The following is a 20,648-nucleotide window of genomic DNA, read 5'->3' on the forward strand; positions in this document are numbered from 1 at the left end:
GTTAATAAGAGCCCCTGGCAAAGGTCCTTTCAACAAGGACTGGAAAATAATACGTTTGAATTTGAATATCTTTGAATATAAATCTCCTCTAACAGCAGGAAAAGGGTCCTCTAGCCCAGCAAGCTTTGGGCAGGAAGGGAGTAAACGGAACTGTGAAACAGCCCGCTCGGCTGTTTCTGCTTTGGGACGAGGCGCAGAGAAAGGAATCGCGCTGTGGAAACTGAGTATTTGAGTCACTGAAAATAACTCGAAGGGTCAAATAACGAACTCCAGGCAAAGCGTTGACAAGCCTCCCCCTTGGCAGCACCCTGCGCTGGATTTCCGCTCAATTCCCCACCCTCGCGCAGGGCGGCCGGCAGGCGCGGCCCCTTCCCACGCGGCGCGCGGCGAGCGCGGACAGCTCCCCCTGAAGCCGCCGAGGGCGGGAAGTCTGCGGCCAGTGGGCTACGGCTGGCGGCGCTCCGAAGCCCGCTAGGCCGGACAGGCCTCAAGCCTTCTCCGCCCCGGCTGGCCCTGGAGAGGCGGCGGAGGCCTCGCGCGCCGCCCGCCTGGCCCGCGAGCCGCGAGCGCGGGGCGCCGAGGGGAGGCGGGGCGAGGCCGCGGGGCGGAGGGGGCGGGCGGTGCATCCTGGGAAATCCACCAACATGGGGCGCAGCGGCCGCCGCCGCCGCCGCGAATCCCGGCCGCGGATGCCGCCGCTTCCCTGACGTCCAGCTGGGGCCTCGCCGCGCGCCGTGGCCCGAGACCCCCCGGCATAGCCTGGCCAGCGCGCCCTCCGCCCGTCCGGCCGCCGGGGCCATGTGAGGGGGCAGCTCCCTCCGCCGCCGCCACCGCCTCCTCCTCTTCCTCCCCCGCCCCCTCCCTCCCCTCCCGCCCCCCTCTCACAGGGCCCTAGAGGAGCCCCCACCGCTGCCCGCCCTCCCTACGCAACCCCCACGATGGACAGGAACTACGCGACCTCCGGCTTCGCCGACCCGCCGCCGCCGCTCGCGCCCCCCGCCGCCCCAGCCAGTGCCGCCGCACAACCCCCCGCCCCTGCCTGGGCCTACGAACCCCGAGCCGCGGCCGCCGCCGCCAGCAGTAGCTGCAGCAGCGGCAGCAGCCCCAGCCTCAAGGCCAGGTAGGGAGGGTGGGCGGCGGGGTCGTGGTGGGCCAGGAAAGGCCAGGGATGCGTTTGGGGCCTTCTGCCCTGTGCAGTGCCGCCCAGGGGTCTGGGCCGGGTGGGTAACTCTCCGCTCGTCTCCTCGCCTTCGTCCCCGCCGGGAGAGGCTGCTGCTGACTCCTGTGAAGTGGTCTCGGGCTGGGTAGGGGTGGCCGGTGCTGGATTCGCAGCTAGAGCTGGTCGGGGACCGTGGGTAAAAGAGAAGGTTGGGCGGGAGTCGTGGATCTCCGTCACATCCTGGGTCCTGGCCTCTCACATGGTGAAGTTTGGGTTCGTGGCTGAACTCGACGATCAGGGAGACCCGGGACTGGCTTCGGGGGGTCAGGGGGGCGCCGAGGAGTTCAGCGCAATGACATTCCATTGTATTGAAACCGACAATGTGGTCTTGGGGGCCCCCGGAGGTGAGTAAGGGTGGGGGAGGCGGGAGAGGAAGAGGCACGGAGCCGCGTCCCTGACATTGGGGGACTCGGGCGGGCTGGGCTGCGGGAGAACCCCCGGGGAGTGGGGCCTGAGAGGGGTTCCGGTGGGGCGCGAACGCTGCGCCAGGGCTGGGTGACATATGTTTGCAGTGGTGGCCAAGATTAAGCTATTTCTCTTTAACGCGTTCAAAGTAACTCTTGGGTTTCCTCCTCTTTTAACAACAGCAGGAAGTAAGGGATCTCTCTTTGCCTTCTGTGTCTTGGGGTGACTAAGAGCTGGGAAGAAATTGAAGGTGGGGGCGATCAGTGAAGGCCATAAAGGTTGAAGAACAGAAGCATGCTTCTCCATTCTCGGTTTTTGAAGCCCTGGCTCGTTATGTAGCGTGGGGTTCAAGAGTTCATCTTTGCTTCAGCATGACCAAGGGAATCTAAAATGTTGACTCTAACTAGATATTTAAGCTCGCGGGAAATGTGTAGTAGTGCCCCACTGTGAAACGGTCCATTTGAATGATAACTAGAAGGCGTGGTTTGGTTTGGACGATTCGGGAGCGGGGTGTTTTTAAAGCCACTTCTTCCGAACAATGCAGAATCTGGTAGGTGCAGCTTCTGATTACAAGGACCAGGGAATCCTGGGTTGCTAATGACTTCATATCCTCAGCTACCAACAGGAAGCTTCGTGGCTTTATGATCTCATCAGATTTCTTTATTATTGTCACTACAGAAGTGAACTTTTTTTTTTTTGCTTTATATACCACAGTGTTCTAGGTTATCTTCTTTGTTTTTATAAAAGTGCCACGTTCGTGATTTGTGCGAAAATTTGTGCGAAGAGTAGCTGGTCTTTGTCTTAGTTCCTTGGGTTGATTGTGAGAGAATGAGAAAAATCTGGTTCAAGAAAAGCAAAATAAGCTTTCTTAGAAAATTTTAGGTCCCTTGTTTTAAAGAGATGGGGTGGAAAAAATAATAATGTGATGTGCCAATTTGGAGATAAATAAATGCTGAGACCTTTCAGAAATAGTCGTAACTTTGTATTATGTACAAAAAGACATTTTAAAGAGTTTTATGAAAAATGTCTGGCACCTCCCTTTTTTTGGGTGGTAATTTGACTCTCATTTTTCAAGTAGCTTTTGCATCAGATACCATAATTTACAAATTAAAGTTACTTTCTCTTTAGTGAACAGTAATGATAGGTATTTGTGCAGCATTTTTATGTTTTAAATGAAAAAATGTTTTATTAGGTACATGAAACAAATGCTATCTAGTTATTTCTGTTATTTCTTTTAGCAGAATACTTCTGAGGCAAGAAACTAAAATCTACTTGTCATATTTTCCAAATGTTATTTATCAAAGTAACAAAGAATGACTTCCCAAACACATTTGAAAACAGTAAGTAGATTTATTTGGAACACATAATCTAAAAGGGATTTATTTTCTGTTTATTGGAAATTATTGATTCTTAAATGCTAAGCCCCTCCCCTCTTAAAATATATTTTGGGGGTGGAGTTAGCTAAATTATAGCATAGAAAATGCAGGCTTTCCCCCTCCCCCCACCAACTTGCTTTGTTAACATCTTGTGTTAGAATCAGGCCATCTGTACAGGGCTACACACACTTCTTAATTGTACCTCATTTTATTCCTCAAAATGTGCAATGTCCTCTTTCATTTCAGTTATATAAAAAATACTGAATCCAAAATATGCCCTGTAAGTTTTTAAGTATTTTGTGCTTTCAGAAGTCTATTCATATTTTTATAACATTTTAAAAACGTTTTTCATAATTCATGCATCAGTTGAATGTTTTTGTTCCCCCTTGTGGCAGTTTTTCTTGAAGGTGCAAATGAGTACTAGTTGTGATGATGTAATATGGATACTTATCCATAAGGAGTTAGCCTGTCTGTCACCTTGTTTCCAGTAACCTCTTCTGAAGCTAACAGATGGCAATGATATTCAGTTGTTACCGACATGGGATCTGATACCCTACTTTATGGCTTTACTTGGTCCTGAAATGGGTCATTTTTATCAGTTGATAGGAAACAGCATGGTAAACAATTTTTCATGAGTTTGAAATAATATTCTTTTGGTATAACAGCTCCTTCAGATTTAGGTATTTCCATTGTTTTTAACAACTGAAAAAAAAGCTAATGGGAAAACTCTAGCATTTTACCTTAAGTAGAGTGTATAGAGAGATTTCTGAATGTTTAGTTTCTTAAATAGTGCTTGCTGCGTTCGTGGCAAGTTCGGAGATAGGCCCTGGTCATATAAATCTCCATTTGTTTGTACTCTTGTCAGTTTTAGGGATCAAATAAGCGTATCTTTGCCTGTCACCTTGTGGTTGGAAATACTTTTTTGTGGAGCTGTTTTAAATACTGGTATCTAAAATAGGTACGCTATTTTAGATATTTTTGGAAATAAAGTGATCATCAAGAAGCTACACCTGCTACCTTTTCTATACCTGACATTTATATCTGACAGAGACAGGCTGTTTCATCATGGTGGTCATAAATGTTGTGTTTGTATTTGAATATATACCAGAAAGTGACTAAATGGAAATGTTTTGTTTTAAAATAGAATTATATTTGTTTTTTGCCTTTCTGACTTGAAATAGTCTTTTTTTTTTTGCCACCGGTTTTTAGAATTTCCTAACACATAAGTTCTTTTTGATTGTAGCATGAATATATAATAAGTGTGATAGGTACCCTTCCAAAAAAAAACAAAACAATGATTAGCTTCTGTAAAAATGGTCAGCTCCCATATTAAGGACTTTTGGGGTAAGTTTTAAATCTAGAATTCCCCTCAAGGCTTTTGGAAAAAGATCTATAAGATCACAATTTATAAGGAGTAGACATTCCCAAATTAGTGAAGGGTTATTTCAAACAAACTTCTGTGTTCAGAAAGTATTTCCCCATAGAAACAATGTTGTAAGTAATAGTAACTATATTTATTGACAGCTGATTTGTGCTAACTGCTGTTTTAAGTGATAAACACACACACACTGATTTATTTAATCCTCACAACAATCCTTTGAGGTAGGTATTATTTTCACTTTCTTTTTTAACAATCAGAAACTGAGGCATAGCACATTAATAAGGTTACAGCCACGTAGCTAGTAAATAACGGAGCTGGGCTTTAAACCTGGGCATTGTGTATCTAGAGCCTGCATACTTCATTACGGTACTGCACTACTTCATGGTAAGATGGTCTGATGCTGTAATCTGCCTATGTAATAGGTTAATAACCTTTTATAACTGGCTGGGAAGCCCAACCATCATTAATATCCTTATTTCAATGTTCTTTATCACCATTGCCCTTTGAGTACTTTCTGGTTTCCTCCTACCTCTCTGGCCCACAGCTTTTTCCTGTTCTTCACTGGTTCTTAGCTCCTCTGATCTCTACATGTTGTTTCCTCGGGGATTGGGATTGATAGGATTTCTTGTCCATTCTCTCCTTTCTCCTGAGGATAATCACTTCCATGCCTGTGGTTTTAAATACCGTCTCTGGAGGTGGTGGTCTGTGTGTCTAAAGCCCAAACCTCTTCTGAGTACCTAATCGCATATCCAACTACGTCTTTAAGCTTTTACTTGTGTGTATAGCTGGCATCCCTAGTGACGAGCTCAAACCTTCCCCAGCCACCTCACCTCTGTTTGTCTAGTGAAGTCTACCTCAGTAAGTCACACTCTGTCCACCTAGTTGCCCAGGCCAGAAGCTGGGAGTTGCTTGGGCTCAGTCACCAGCCATACTTCTTTTTTAATCTCTTAAATAATCTTGAAATTGTCTACTTTGTATTTCTGCTGTTTCACCCTGATCTAAGCCACCATTATTTTTCACTTGGATAACTAAGTAATCTTTTTTTTTTTAACATTTTTTATTGATTCATAATCATTTTACAGTGTTGTGTCAAATTCCAGTGTTCAGCACAATTTTTCAGTCATTCATGGACATATACACACTCATTGTCACATTTTTTTCTCTGTGATAACTAAGTAATCTTGAACATTTTCTTTCCTTCCTTCAGTTCATTCTCTTCATAGCATCCAGAGTGATTTTTAAAAACATAGATCTACCAGTTTGATTATGTTGCTCCTTTGCTTAAACCCTTTCTGTCACTACTCCTACATCTTAGGGTCAGGTTTTTAAAAATCTGTAATGTGCTGTACATGGCCCTGCATTTACTGGCCCATTTAATATTCCTTGGATCATCCTAAATTCCTTCCTACCTTATAACCTTCATACATGCTGTTACCTCCACCTAACTAATTCTCACCCTTTCCCTACCTGCCAAACTGACTTCTGAAGGTATCTCATTTTAAAAATCTGCTGTCTTCCAACCTCCGCCCCCTGTTGTTTTGTGCAGTGATACATGTTTCCTGCACTTTTATAAAATACTTAGGAAAAATGTAATTACATACCTGTGCACTGTTTATGTAATAGATACCTTCCTCTTTAGAATGGAAGTTCTTTGAGGGACACTATCCGTTTTGCCTGCTGCTGAATACTCTAGTGCCTGGCATGTAGTTTGTGTTTAATACATATTTATGACATGAAGGCCAGAACTCTGTTTTAGTGTGGGAATTGGAAGTCCTTTTTTTCCTTGCTGCAGCCCCTAGTGCCATTCCTCGTCTTCCCCCTCTGCCCTGTAAAAGGGACCAAGATGAAGGGTTTAGGGTGTTTGTGATTGTCATTGGTTAGAAGTATGGGGGTGTAGGCTGCTGCTTGCTTTCTGCCTTTCCTTGCTGTGCTTTCTGGAACAACGTGAGTACTAAAATGCATAGCAAAACACAGCCCAGGTTTTTTCTTTCATTCATTAAACATATATTTGAGGGCCCACTATATGTGAGGCACTGTTGCTTTTATCCTCAAGTGTCATATTTCTGCAGTGAAAGCTTGAGAAATCAAATGGTAAGCTTTCATTCACTTATTAAAATGCATTGAGCATCTCAGTTTTGTTACTAAGGTAAGTTCTAGAGAGTACCACAAAAATGAGACACACGGTCCTGCCTCTCAGAACTTGTGATCCAATAAATGGAGTATAGCCATTAAAAATTGTGAGTCACTATATTATATACCCTTAACGTATCTAATATTGTACATCAACTGCACTTCAATTAAAAAAAAAAAAAAGAACTTGTAATCCTGAAGGGTGATAGGGTGACATACTTGCTGCCACTCTACTTGGGTTCTAAATGTTGAAGTGCCCGGAAACGTGGGGTTCCATCCTTTTCCTTCTCTTTCCACTCACCCTGGGTGAAGTTGCCGTATATATCAAATGATTTTCACATTTATATCTTTAGATTCATATCTGGCTGGCTCTGTCATCTCCATTTGGATACTGAATAAGTATTTCAAACATAATATAGCCAAAACGTGATTATCACTCTAATCCCCAACCAGGTCCTCCTTTAATCTTCCAAGTCCACCTTCCTAAATAATACTATCATTTACTTTGTAGCTCAGGCCTAAAAATTTGGAGCCATCTATGATCATTTCTTTCCTCATATCCACTCCCTCTGTAAAACCTGTTGGTTTGACCTCCATGTTCATAATTCCCCACATGGACAATTGCAGTTGCCTCCGTTTGCTTTCCTTGCTGCTGCTTTAGCCTTTCTAGAGCTTATTAAACATGCAACCGCCAGGGTTAACGTTTCAAAATGCAAATCGGGTAATGTCATTACCCTGCCTAAAGCTTCCTAATGTTACTCAGAGGAGAGTGCAAAGTCCTTATCATGGCCTGCCAGGTCCGAAGTGATCTGAGCCTCAGCTGCTTCTCCAGCCTCGTCCTTCCACTCCCACTACTCCTTCAGCCGCACTGGCCTTATTTGTGTTCTTGAAACTTGCTAAGATTATTTGTGTCATAGGAATTTTGCACTGGTTGTTCTCTTAATCCGGAGTTCCTCTGCGGGGCTTTGCTGCTGCTTCTGGACATTTAGGTCTTCTCCCAGATGTCACCCCTCAGAAGGGCCTTCTCTCCCTGCCTTATCTAGAGTCACTTCTCATCACTGTATCATATCACAGAGTTTTATTTTCTTCATAGCATTATCACTTTCTGAAGTAATTTTATAGATTTACATGTCATTTATTACTGTCCTTTCCCCATACCACTAACCACCACTGGTAGAACGCATGTTCCCTGAGAACAGGGAGCTGTCTTACTCATGTCTGTAGAGGGCAGATTAGAGAAGTAGTTGACAGCATAAGCTCTAAAATCAGAATTTGGGGAGTTTATATTTTGACTCCACCACTTGCAGTGTGATCTTAAACAAATTTTTTAATTTCTCTATACCTGAAGTTCCCTATGTAAAAGGAGAAAGCTTTTTTGAAGGTTAAATGAGATAACACAGAAAAATGTTTCAAACGATGTATAGCATATAGAGTAGTATATAGAATATTAGCTTTATTGTCAGTGCTTAAAACAATGTCTGGCACATTGTTAAGTGCCCATTAAACATTCAGTGGATGAATGAAGCTAGACATATACTAGACAGAATATTTGTTTCTTTTTAAGAGATATAGAAATATTTGGGGGACTTAGAGGGAAAAATGATACCAAGTTCAAGGGGATCATGAAAGCGTTTTTCAGATGTATTACATGCAAACTGATCTGTATTATTATTAACATTGCATGGATGGAATAAGGTATTAGCAGAAAGAGGGGGCTTCCAAGAGCAGGTATTCCAAAGAGGGAGGACGTGGAATCTGCTAGACCAGTTAAGGGCTGGTCCTTGAACTGGCACAGCATCACTTCTACTGCAGTCTGCTGGTCGAAGCAGTCCTGGGTCCAGTGCTGAGTTATGGGAGGAGACTATACAAAGGTGTGTTTAATTGGCGAAATCACCAGAGTAACACTGTACCATAGTGTATTAGTACTAGGTTTTAGAGGGCCTTCGATGTCAGGCCATGGAGTTTAGTCTCTATAGCTCGGTAGGGAGCTTTGAAAGATTTTTGAGAATACTGATGATGATGTTAACAACAAAAAAAAAGTGTTCTAATAAAATAAACTTGGCAGTCAAGTACAGAATGAATTGTCAGAGGTAGAAAACAGGACACCAAGTAAGGAAAATCATCAGACCAGACAGGAGGGAGGTTGTATTAGGATTCTCCAGAGAAACAGAACCAATAAGCAGTATATAAATATAACTGCTATTTGCAGTCTGGAGACCAGGGAAGCCTGTGGTATTATTCAGTCTAGGGCCTGAGAACCATGAGAGCCCATGATGTAAATCCCAGTCCGAGGGGAAGAGAAAATAAGATGAGATGCCCCAGCTCAAACTGTGAGGCAGGCAAAAGAGGGCAGATTCCTTCCACCTTTTGTTGTATTCAGGCTCTCAATGGATTGGATGATGCCTGCCTGCCCTGGGGAGGGCAGTCTGCTTCATGGAGTTCCCTGATTCAAATGCTAATCTCATCCAGAAATACCCTCGCAGACACACCCAGAAATGGTGGTTAATCTGGGCTCTCCATGGCCAGTCAAGTTGACACATGAAATTAATCATCACAGAGGGGATAGGAGGTTGGAGCGGACATTGATATAGAAAGGAAGATTCCTTTGGATGTGAGAGTCATTAAAGATCAAATTGCCTGAGATTGTTGGCAGAGTACATGTTAAAAAGTAAGGAAAAGGGAAATATTGCTGACCTTTTTTTCTGATGAGAATGATGCAGTGAAAAATATTAATGTTCATTCATTTTAGTCAACAAATATTCCATGCAATATTCTAGGCAATAGGGGTTCAGTGGTAATTAAGACAGACAACATCTGTTCTTGTGAAGCTTACATTCTTGGGGGAGGAATGGAAGTCAGAAAGCAAAAAAAACAAGAACGTTTCCTGCTTAAAGAAGTAGCATTTTCCTGAGAGCTGAGGAAAGAGCACATGCAAATGTCCTAAGGCTGAAACAAGTCTGTTAATTCCCTGCTCTGACACGATCTTACCCTAAATCAGTGGTTGTTAAGAATTTAAAAGTCCTTCAGAATCACCAGAGGACTTGTTGAAACACAGGTTGCTGGGCCTAACCCCAGAGTTTCTGAATCACTAGGCCTGAGGTAGAGCCCAATAATTTGCATTTCTAACTAGTTCTTTTAGGTGATGCTAATGCTGTTTGTCATCTTACCACCCTCTCCATGTTACCTCTTCTTAAAAGTGGTCTCTCCACAAAAGTCTTCCCTGACCACCAAATCTGAAGTAGCCCCATCAAATTTTCTTTATTACAACACTTTTATGTTCTTTGAGTTATTTGTCCTCAGCTGACAAGGCCAGAAAGGCGAACATAGGGAGTCTGAATAGACATCTGTATGGAGACAAGCATGGAACCTCAGAGATTAAGGTTTCTGGGAATGAAGGGTAGTGGGCTGAGACCTGAGCCTCAGCTCTTGGCGATAACTAGCAGGCCCTGAATGGCTGCCATGTGCCACTCACTGGTCTGACAGTACCTGCGTGTTCTCATTTAATTCTCACAACTCTGTGAGGTGGCTACTGTTGTTAGCTGGTTCACAGAAAAGGAAACTCAAGCAGAGAGCTGTTAGTTCCTTGTTCAAGGTCACTGCTGGTCAGGGGCAGAGGCAAGATTTGAACGCATGAAGTACAACTTTAGAGACTGGGCTGGTGGTCAAGGTGTTCTGGCTCTCAGAGAAGACTTTTTGGGTGTGCGGGTTTAGGCTGAAGTAGTATTGGCAAGTGAAAAAAAGTCAGAGGCTTTAGTAATGGGAGACTTTTAAGAGGGATGTCGGGTCTCTTGGGCATTAACATTTATGCTGGAAAACAATACTTTTCTCAATTATTTTAAAAATCAGAATTATTTTCCCAGACCATACTTTCACTGAAAAGGTTTTGGGGAAAACTTGGGAACCTGAGTTTATACCATATTGAATGGTTGCCATAAGGTTATGGAAATCTTACAGATGTTTACTGAACAACTCTCATATTAAACACTGCTTTGGGAGCTTGGGATACATCAGCGAACAAAACCAAGATCCCTGCCCTGGTGAAATTTACACTGGGTAAGTGGAGTGAGACAGATAATAATTTATAAACATGACCCTGTAAATTATCCAGTATATTGGGAAGTGATATGAGGGAGAAAAAGCAAGATTACGAAGAATGGAAGGTTGATGGGGAGGCATTGCAGATGCAAATAGCATGGACTGGGCAGGCTAATTGAAATAGTGTTATTAGAACAAAGACTTGGCTGTGGCAGTCTTTTCAAAAGAGAAGTGTTTTACTTGAGAAATGGTACTTCAGTAAGGGATCCCCCCCTCCCCCAGCAATTCAAATGAGACTACAAGTTTTATTTTTAAAAAATGGGGGGATAGAGTGTAGCTCACGTGGTAGAGTGCGTGCTTAGCATCACAGGATCCTGGATTCAATCCCCAGTACCTCCTCCAAATATAAATAAATAGATAAACCTAATTACTTCCCCCCTCATAAAACAAATAAAGGGAAAAAGAGCCTACTCCTTTGCTAAACTTGCTTACAAAAAAATCTTACTTCTTTATTAAATGTTTATCCTTCGTTGGTGCTACTGCTGTTTTAAATTTTAGGAACATGCTAGATGACTTGTTTCAGGCTGCTGCTAATACACAGCTTCCGAATCCTCACTTGGACTGAACCAGCCAGGCCTTTCCAATCTAGGCTTTTTTGCAGTCAGTTCTCTTTTCTATTTGGTCAGTAGTAAACATTTGTTAATCACCATGCCAGCTGTATTCAAATACACGTGGAGATACTGTATAATATGAAGAGGGATATGGGGGGACATGGGCCTGGCTTTAGCATATCCGCTCGTTTTTCTTTCATTTTTTTTCTACAACCATACCACAGATTCTCCCTTGCTCTCTGTCTCTTTTATCTCTGAGTGAAACACGCCATTTTCCCATTGTTCCCTGAACAGCAGCAGGAATGCTCTTATCTCAGGGTCTTTGGGCTGTTTCCTCGCTGGGACCACTCTTCCCTCTGATAATCTCCATGGCTTTCTCCCTCACTTCATTCAGTTCAGAATGTCACGTTGTTAGACCTCTCCTGAGTACCCTCAGTGGGGGTACCCCTGACCTTCATCATTATATTGTCCAGTACCCTGCTTTAAGGTTCTTGATAACACTTTTCAATCCTTGATACTAAATATTTCTCTGTTCTTGTTTATTGTTGGTCCCTGTCCATTAACCCTTGGGTGTTTGACAGTCCGACTTGAGCTGTTTGGTCCTCCCCCCCGCCCCCCCCCCCATATCTCTATCTGTCATAGTAAGTATTCAATAGATAATGATTTAATAAAGAATATATTTAATGCTGGAGCATATTCTGCTTTGACTTCTTATCTAATATTTCGGAGTTTAAATTTGGCCTCCGTAAGTTTCTTTAGAAATCCTGACCAGGTAGTTTGTTCTATGTGGATAGGACTGTAGGCCTTTATAGAATATAACTAAACATAAAATAATGAAATTTTCATATGATTTAATGCCATCATTCTCATTTCTGTGTGATCACTGATCCTATTTAACTTGAGATCAGATTTGTCTGACCCAATGAAGCATGGCAAACACAAAAATGTGCGTAAGCTAAAATACTTGTGCTTGGATCTGCTTAAGTTAGAGAGCTTAACATTTTAAAACATTTCTCATATTGAGCAAACTACAAAATGAATATTAATCTGGTAAGCAGCTGGTACTATCCCCACTTAGACATTTAACTGTTGAAGTCAGAGTTTGATTTGGCCAAATCCACAAAGGGTCTAGTGGAATAATGCCAAAATGAAAGTGTGAACCATAGGAAAGGATGAGGTTTTAAGTAGAACTGTGGCTATACAAAAAAACAGACAAAAAAACGAAACTAGAGATGATCTTTTGCTGTTAGTTAATATCTTTGTATTTTTTTTTTTTAACGAGAGCAAGTTTGGCTTCAATCTGATCCTCTTTAACATATATTTTAATATAGCATAGAAGATGATGGTTCCAGACTTGCTATTAAAAGCTAATCTACTATATCAGCTAATTAACACTGTGTACCTTATTATGGACATTTTAGCATCATCTTCATAAAGTGTATGAAGTGAGTATGTCTGTTGTTCATGCTTAACAGACATGTTTATTAAGAAATTTTAAGATCCTTTAACTTGTAAATTATGACATTTGAATATGTTTTATGAAATCTTTAACTGTTGTTTCAAAATATATGCCTTTTCTCTAATGTTTGTTATAATTTCTTCCTCTACCAGAAATCTAGAACATGAACTAGCCACTTAGAAGTTGATTTTCTCTAGTGCATATAACAGCAAAATTTTTATTATGGAAAATTTCAAATCAAACACATTTAGAGGGAATATACAATGAATCCCTATGTATCCATTAACCAGCTTCAACAATTTTAGCACAAGGTCAGTCTTGTTTCATATATGTCCCCTTTTCTCTCCCTACTTTGTATTTGCTTTGTTTTAATTCAAAGCAAATTTCAGACCATGTATGTGTCTCTTTCAACCATAGTATGTCTCTGAAAGATAAAGACTTAAAATTTTTTTTCAACATGACCACCATATGTGGGATATTTTAAGGCAGTCTAAAGATGTCCTACCTGCTTTGGTATCTGAAATCAATCTTAGTATAAATAATATAGTACAATTACAATCATATAAAATACTAGTGGTTTTATTATAAGTCTTTGGTTAATGGGCTTACAGATTTTTGGGAATTTCCTTAGGAAGACCTTTTGAGCATCTGAAAAATTTCTAATTAATTTTTATTCAGATTTGTAGGGAAAGAAGAAATAGTACAATGAGTATCAAAATGAATATTCAAACTTCAGATTTTGATTCACCTGAAAATCTTTTCCCCTCCTCTAAAATGTTGTTCTTATATTAAACTAAAGATGTATAGATGTTCATCTATGAAACTAGTGCACAAATGTTTATTATTGTTATAAATGTGTATCTTTGGACACTTTCCTTACCTAATGGCAGAAATCCTAGACCATATTAACATTAGTTAACAAAATTGTGATGGCTAAAAATTCAACTCTACTAATTTCTCAAGTACAGAGGAAATTTAGGGAGGGAGGATATAGCTCAAGTGGTAGAGCAAATGCTTAGCATTCATGAGGTCCTGGGTTCAATCCCCAGTACCTCCTCCAAAAATAAGTAAATAAATAAACCTAGTTACCTCCCCCTCCAAAAAAAAACTGAAAAAAAAAGTTTTTTTAAAAAAAAGGAAGTTTAATTTGGTATGGGAAAGCCTGGGCCATAAAACTAAGATACATTGAAGAAATTAAAATGTTTCATAGCACCTATGCATTTGAATCATGGAAATATGAACTCTGCTGTGTTATTGTGAGAAGTAATCAGCTCCCTACTAGTTCATTTTTTTATAATCTCTTCATAGCCTGAAATCAGAGGTAATCATCCAGGACCCACATGACCATTTTATTTACCTCTTAAATGAATGTTAATATCTGGACATTACAGATAGTTAATACTTTGAGGCAATTCAAATCACAGAATAATTTGCTTTGACAGATGTATTTTATTTTCAAAAAAAAAGTGTTACAGAAAAATATTGGGGATGGGAAAAGTTGTACCTGAAATTTTTTTCTTTGTTCAAAGGAAAGGTCAGTGGTGCAGGCAATGGCAGAAATAAAAAAGGAAGATGATGAAATGGGATTTTGGAATTGTGTCCAATCCAGGTCTTGGTGACTCTTGTTATCATGGATATAGCCAAGCATATGCCATGTCACCATCACATTTCATTTATTTTCCGACAAAACGACAGACGGAAACTCTGAGTGGCCTTGAGTTTGGCATTGTGTTTTGGGGGGCATCTGTTACAAATCTGTCCCTTTGTTGTAGGTAATGTTTGGAATTCATAGATTGGTTTTTGATTATGTTCTACTGCTTCACTAGGCAGGAATACCATACTATTCATTTCAGCTTAGTGAAAACAGAAACACCTTCTGTTTAACCACTTGTATTTTTAATGTATATTTAAATGTATCATTTATACAAAATGAGGTGGGGTTTTTTTTGGTAAAGATCATTAATGATAGGTCATTAATGATGTATATAAAATTAAAACAAATCTACTTATCTCAAGAAATCATACTTGATTTAACAATAACTTGTTGGTATGAAGTTTCAGTTGTACCTCCTTTACACCAATTATTAGTTGGGAGCCCTGCGTGAAACGTAATTTCACTCAGATGATTCATCTGAGGCCACTTTAGTGGAGGACTTAACTTTATTGCTGGGGGCAGTGTTAAGGGACCAAGCAGGGATATTTAGATACTGAGTAGGTAGCAGCAGTGTGAAGCCATTTCTAGGTCTGTGATGGGGCAACAATTACTGGAGCCCAGAAGGAGGTGTAGTTGTGGAGAAATGCAGCATAGCTGGAACCTTGGTTGGGAAGCAGGGAGGGAGTGGACAACAGTACTCGGGCTCCTCTCTTCTGCCTTCTGATCTCCTGCAGGAGCTACCTCTCATGGTGCCTGGAGATCTGTGGTGATGCAGTGTGTAGTAATTACCTGTGCTCTGAGGTAGGCTTAAAAATTGAGCAAGTTAAGGCCCAAAGAAGCTATAAATTGCCAGAGATCCCCTTAGAGATAATGAATCCAGGCCATTTGACTCCTCCAGTACTTTTTTTAAAATAACTTTATTGAAGCTTAATTTATATACCACAAAATTCTCCTATATTGAGTGTACAATTCAGTGATTTTAGTATATATACATCACCACAGTGTCACCACAATCTAATCTTCAAACAATTTCATTATTCCCAAAAGAAACCTCACTCCCCATCCTCACCCCTAGTCCTTTGCAACCATTTATCTATTCTCTGACTCTATAGATTTGCCTTTTCTGGACATTTCATATAAATGGAATCATAAAATATATGTTCTTTTGTGTTTGGCTTCTTTGCCTAAGCATAACGTTTTTGAGATTCACCCATGTTGTAGCATGTATCAGTACTTATAAATACTTGTAATGGAACAATATACCTTTGTATAGATACAGCTCATTTTGTTTATCCATTCACTAGTTAATGGACATTTGGGTTTTTTTTTTTCTTCACTTTTTTGGCCCTTTTGAATAATGCTGCTGTGAACATTTGCATGAAAATATTTGTGTGAAAACGTGTTTCATTTTCCTTGTGTAGATGCCTAAGAGTGGAATTGTTGAGTCATATGATAATGGTGTTTAACATTTTGAGGAACTGCCAGGCTTTTCTAAAGTGGCTGCACCATTTTACATTCCCACCAGCAATGTTTGAGAGTGCTAGTTTCTTCACCTCCTTGTCAACACTTGTGATTATAGCCATTTTTAAAATTATAGCCGTTAATATCCTAAAAAGTTCACCATTTTTAACAGAGTTGTCTCCTCTCACGTGATTTTCTGTAAAGTTGGGTTCAAAAGAAAGGGGAGTATCTTTTACCATCACATTGTTGTCACTAGAGGACATCACTGTAGAATTACTCAGCAGTTGGTAGTCAACTTCATTAAACTACATCCCTTAACACTCTTTTTTAAATTAGTCTTCGTAGGGGGTGAGAGGATAGCTCAGTGGTAGAGTGTGAGCTTTGCATGCACAAGGTCCTGGGCTCAATCCTCAGTATCTCTGTTAAATAAATTAGTCTTTGTAAGACTAAAAGCCAAAAATGTTTCTAAACACTTGTAAACCCTCTTTGTATTTCTTTTTTTTTTTATCAAAGTATAGTTGATTTGCAATGTTGTATTAGTTTCTGGCCTTAATACTTATTTTTAAAGTAGTATTTTGTGAAACTTGGAGCTACTTAGATAGTAATGTTTGTATGCAGGGTCGTTAATGACATTGAAAAACCTATTTGAGTTTAGGATTCCCTTTGCTTTCAATTTTAGTTTGGAAACTAAGGGAAGTTTTGTAGCAGATGACAGCTAGAGTCACCTTTTAAAAGTGTATTTCATCACTCTTCTTGCTTAAAAATTCTTCAGTTGTTTTCCATTGCACATGGAATAGAATCCAAACTCCTTATTGTGCCCACAGGGTTTTTATGTCTGCCTCTTGCCTTCTGCCTCTCCAGGTGAATGCATTCTCCTGCCACCGTCCTCTTCCCTCAGTACACTCACGTTGGTCTTTTTTCCTTTCACTACTCCCCATAGCAAACTTTCCCACCTCAGGCAACTCATAACTCTTTGGCGCAGAGTTAGTTTAATATCCCCTTTCCACGGAAACTTTTGCTGATTGCTGTCTCCTCCAGAAGTAGTGTCCCAATAGCTTCTGTCCTCAGCCCGTCTCTAATGGAGGACACTCTTCAGGCAATTTCATCCACTTTCATGACTTCAGAAATACCCAAGTGGTAATGATTCCCCATTTTTAATCTCCAGCTCAGTTTTCTTTCCCGAGTTCTGTGTGGGGGTGTTCACTAGCCCTCTTTTGGGATTTCCCACTTTATCTCTTATGAACATCTCACCTCAAATGTGATGCATTCAAAATCAAACTCTCCCAGATTTGTTCAGCCTTATGAGTAGTTCCTTAACATTCATGATTCCTCTGTCTTCCCCCACAAATCATTGTGGGCTGAGTCTTGTCAGTTCTATTCTGTAAGAGTTCTTAAATGTCTAACTGTTGCCACTGTTCTGTCCTTATAATTTTTTACCTGGTTTTCTGCAGTAGGATCTTGGCCTTCCTGCTTTAGGCTTGCTGTGTTCCTTCCAGTGCTGATCAGATATCCTTCTAAGAGTGATTCTCTACTCTTGGTGTATGGCAGAGTTGCTTTAAGAGCTTTTTCAAAGTGGCTTACATGGTCCCATCTTAGAACTACTAATGCAGAACTTTTGAAAGTGAGAACTAGGAGTGTATAGTTTAAAAAAACCCAGCAGACGACGCTGATGAACACCTCTGGTTAAAACCATTCTTCTAAAATCATATTTAATCATTTAATGCTGGTTAGAATTCTTTAGAGGCCCTTGATTCCCTTGAAGATAAAATGTGTGATTCTCATTTTGGCATATAATTTTCCATAATCTGGCTCCTGTCTAATTCATATCCCCATTTCTAATGCATGTTACTGCATGCACAACCACAAAGAATTTAGTTAAAGGTCTGCTAATGTACCATCTTATTTACATTTCCAGGTCTTTATATATGGTATTAACTCTTCCTGAAATACTCTTCTATTTCTTTCCTTGTATAATTTCTCCTCTTTTTTTCAGTACTCAGCTGTCATTTCCTAGAGGTAAGCCTTCGTATACTGTGTAATGTTTGTTTTTTTATTTACTTATGCCTTTTTATTTCTGTGTCTTCTAGTGCATAGCATAGTACTTGGCAGTCAATAAATGTCAGTTGTATAAATGCTGACTTCACCTTTAGGTGCAATAATAATGGCATTGATTTGTGTGCCAAACATAGTACTGTGCTAAGTGCTGTATGTATGCTTTATCATTTACTCTCACAACAACCTTAAAATGTACATATTATTATTCACTATATTTTACAATTGAGGAAACTGAGACATAGGGGGACTATGTGGTTAGCCACAAGTTGCAGAATTTGTAAAGTACAGAACTGGATTTGAATCCTGCGGCTTATTTGCAAAGCTTGTGCCTTTATATAGCTGTCACATAGTTGTCTCACTGTTCATTTGTTTATTTTTTCAAATTCACAATAAATAATTCCTTAATAAGGGCTGGTTATTCTTATGCTTCTGGTTTTTTGTTTTTAATTCTCAGAGTACAATTAGTTAAAAAAATAAAGATTCATATTGTTTAATATTTAGATATGAGGGGGACGGACATGCTAGAGAGATCCACAGCAAAGTTCTCAGTGAACTCGGTGTTATCATTGTACTCAATTTTGAAGGCAGATTGTATACTAAAGAATACTGTGTGATAGAGGAAGTAAAAATATTTTGCTTAACTCAGAATATTAGAAATACACAGAACACTAGTCTGCATAAATAGGGAAACTAGGGCTCTACAAGATTATGTGCTTTGCTGAAAGTCTTGAAACATGTTATTTGCAAAATCAGGACTGCAATCTGGGTCTCCTAACTTCCAATCCAAGTTTCTTATCTTTCTTAACTGTGGAAAGTTGATACACCTAAGATAAAAACAATAACTTCTAAATTTGTTTTTTATTGTATTTTAGAATGTATGTTTTCAGTGGCCTAGTTCTTTAACACAGAGAAGAAAATACTACTTAAGGCCAAATCATTCATTCAGTGCTTAAGTAACTTATTGTGTGCAAGTTCTGACTTGTTTACCTGGGATTTAACATATTTCATGGAACTTTTGCTAATTGATTTTAAAACTTGGAATGTGTTTTATTTCTTAAGTATTATGAACATAAGAGTATGCTACCCAAGGAGAAGATTTGTACATGTTATTAATAATCTGGTTATAAGCCATTAAGATAGTTTATTCTCAATAATACACTCAGAAGTGTTTTTCTTAAGGTCATATGCCATCTTCACTGCACAAATTGCCATTTTAGATGAGATTTTTGTCACAGCTTTCTTATCTACCTTAAACTTAATTTTCTTTGTTAAACAAATTAAACTAAAATTAGGAAAGCAGCTTAGTGAAAGAATGTTCACACTTAGAGTAAACAAGGGTGGAGAATGGTAACTGAATGATCTTTTTGTTTTTAATGGAAAATGTCAGTTTTTAATTTGGAATTTAAGTAACAGCCATTGAAGGAAGATGATACCCTTCAAAGTTCTGACCCTTCTTATCATCAAGACTGAGTCTATACCACACTTTGAGAGTATGGGGAGGGGATGGAAGATGGAAGTTTTATGCTCGGCTGGGAATCTGAAGAGTGACGCAGCTGTGGCTCTTACCCTTGTCTCCTCCCTCTTCCTTGGGCCTTAACTCCTATAGTGCTTGGAGCATGGAGGGTTCTCTCTCCTGACTATCCATCCAGGCCCTGGGGGCTAGGAGGAGCTGTGCCACAGGAGGTCCTATATTATTTATATTTATTTATAAAGGTTCTTTATTCAAAAGAGATTTTATATTGGTTCAAGTGTATGACTTAGAAACAAAGACCAATGTTTTGAGACTTCTTTTTTTCCAGGATAAAATCTTTTTTAAAAATGTGGCTTTTGTTTAAAAAAATTACCTCAACAAGCCAGTGACCATCAGATAATTTTGAAACTTACTTTAAAACCATAAAAATATTATATACAAATTAACCAAAAAAATCATTATTATATGACATGTGGAGATGGGCCAGCCATAGGAGGGAGCGTAAACACATGCATGACAGCAAATCTGTCTAGAACCGCCTTGTTTGATGATATTGCACACTTCATGAAAAATTGTCCATAATCACTAAGTTTGGATGGTTATAGTTTTTACTGAGGTATAATTCACAAATCATTTTAAATTGTACAATTCAGTAGTTTTTAGACTATTCACAAGACTGTGTAACTATCACCACTGTCTAATTCTAGAACATTTTCCATCACCCAGGAGGAAACACATAACTCATTAATAGTCTTTTCCCAGTCTGCCCTCTCCCTAGCCCCCGGCAACCACAGGAATCTGCTTTGTGTCTCCAGGGATTTGCTTCTTTCACAGAAATGGATGGCGTCATACTGTGTGTGGTGTTTTGTGTTTGGCTTCTTTCGCTTAGCATAGTATTTTCCAGGTTCGTCCATGTTGTAGCATGTCTTAGTATTTCATTTCTTTTTAAGGCTGAACAATATTCTACTGTTTGGCTATATCACATTTTATTTATCCATTTATTAGTTGTATTTGTATTGTTTCTACCTTTTGACTATTATGATAATATTTCTGTGGACATTCATGTACAAGTTTTTGTGTAAGTGTATACATTTCAGTTCTCTTAAGTATATAACTAGACGTGGGACTGCTGAGCCATGTGGTGACTATGTTTAATTATTTGAGGGAAGCACAGAATTTTAGTTTTTTAAAAAATTCAGTAAACTAGTGTTGCTTCAGTTAGCTAATTGTTTTATCACATTTAATCTTTATCCCATTATGCTTTATATATAAGTTTTTTTTAAAAAACTTATTTATGTGATTATTGAGAGGGTGTTTATCTGGATTGCTCCCTTTACGACTTATGGTGTAGAACATTCTTAATTTGGGCTTCAGTAATTAAATCCATTGAA

At 39.8% G+C, this 20,648-nt stretch overlaps 1 protein-coding gene across 5 annotated transcripts in view; it reads left to right on the plus strand.

The window, feature by feature from the left end:
* The first annotated feature begins 978 nt into the window (after nucleotides 1-978).
* QSER1 (glutamine and serine rich 1) overlaps nucleotides 979-20,648 on the plus strand; it is a 63,353-nt gene continuing 43,683 nt past the window's right edge. Inside the window, exons 1-2 of one of the 5 annotated variants that reach the window (XM_072969750.1) lie at nucleotides 1,005-1,120; nucleotides 2,863-2,964. Coding sequence is in view for 1 of the 5 variants with exons in the window: in XM_072969747.1 (XP_072825848.1) it covers nucleotides 12,890-12,927 (38 nt within the window). In the remaining 4 variants the exon portion in view is untranslated. Of the gene's footprint in view, nucleotides 1,121-1,441; nucleotides 1,564-2,862; nucleotides 2,965-12,849; nucleotides 12,928-20,648 lie in introns of those variants that run through there. The other 4 variants (XM_072969748.1, XM_031681061.2, XM_072969751.1 and 1 more) reach the window with 4 other exon arrangements.

The sequence above is a fragment of the Vicugna pacos genome, chromosome 10 (genome assembly GCF_048564905.1).
Source record: "Vicugna pacos chromosome 10, VicPac4, whole genome shotgun sequence".
Lineage (NCBI taxonomy): Eukaryota > Metazoa > Chordata > Mammalia > Artiodactyla > Camelidae > Vicugna > Vicugna pacos.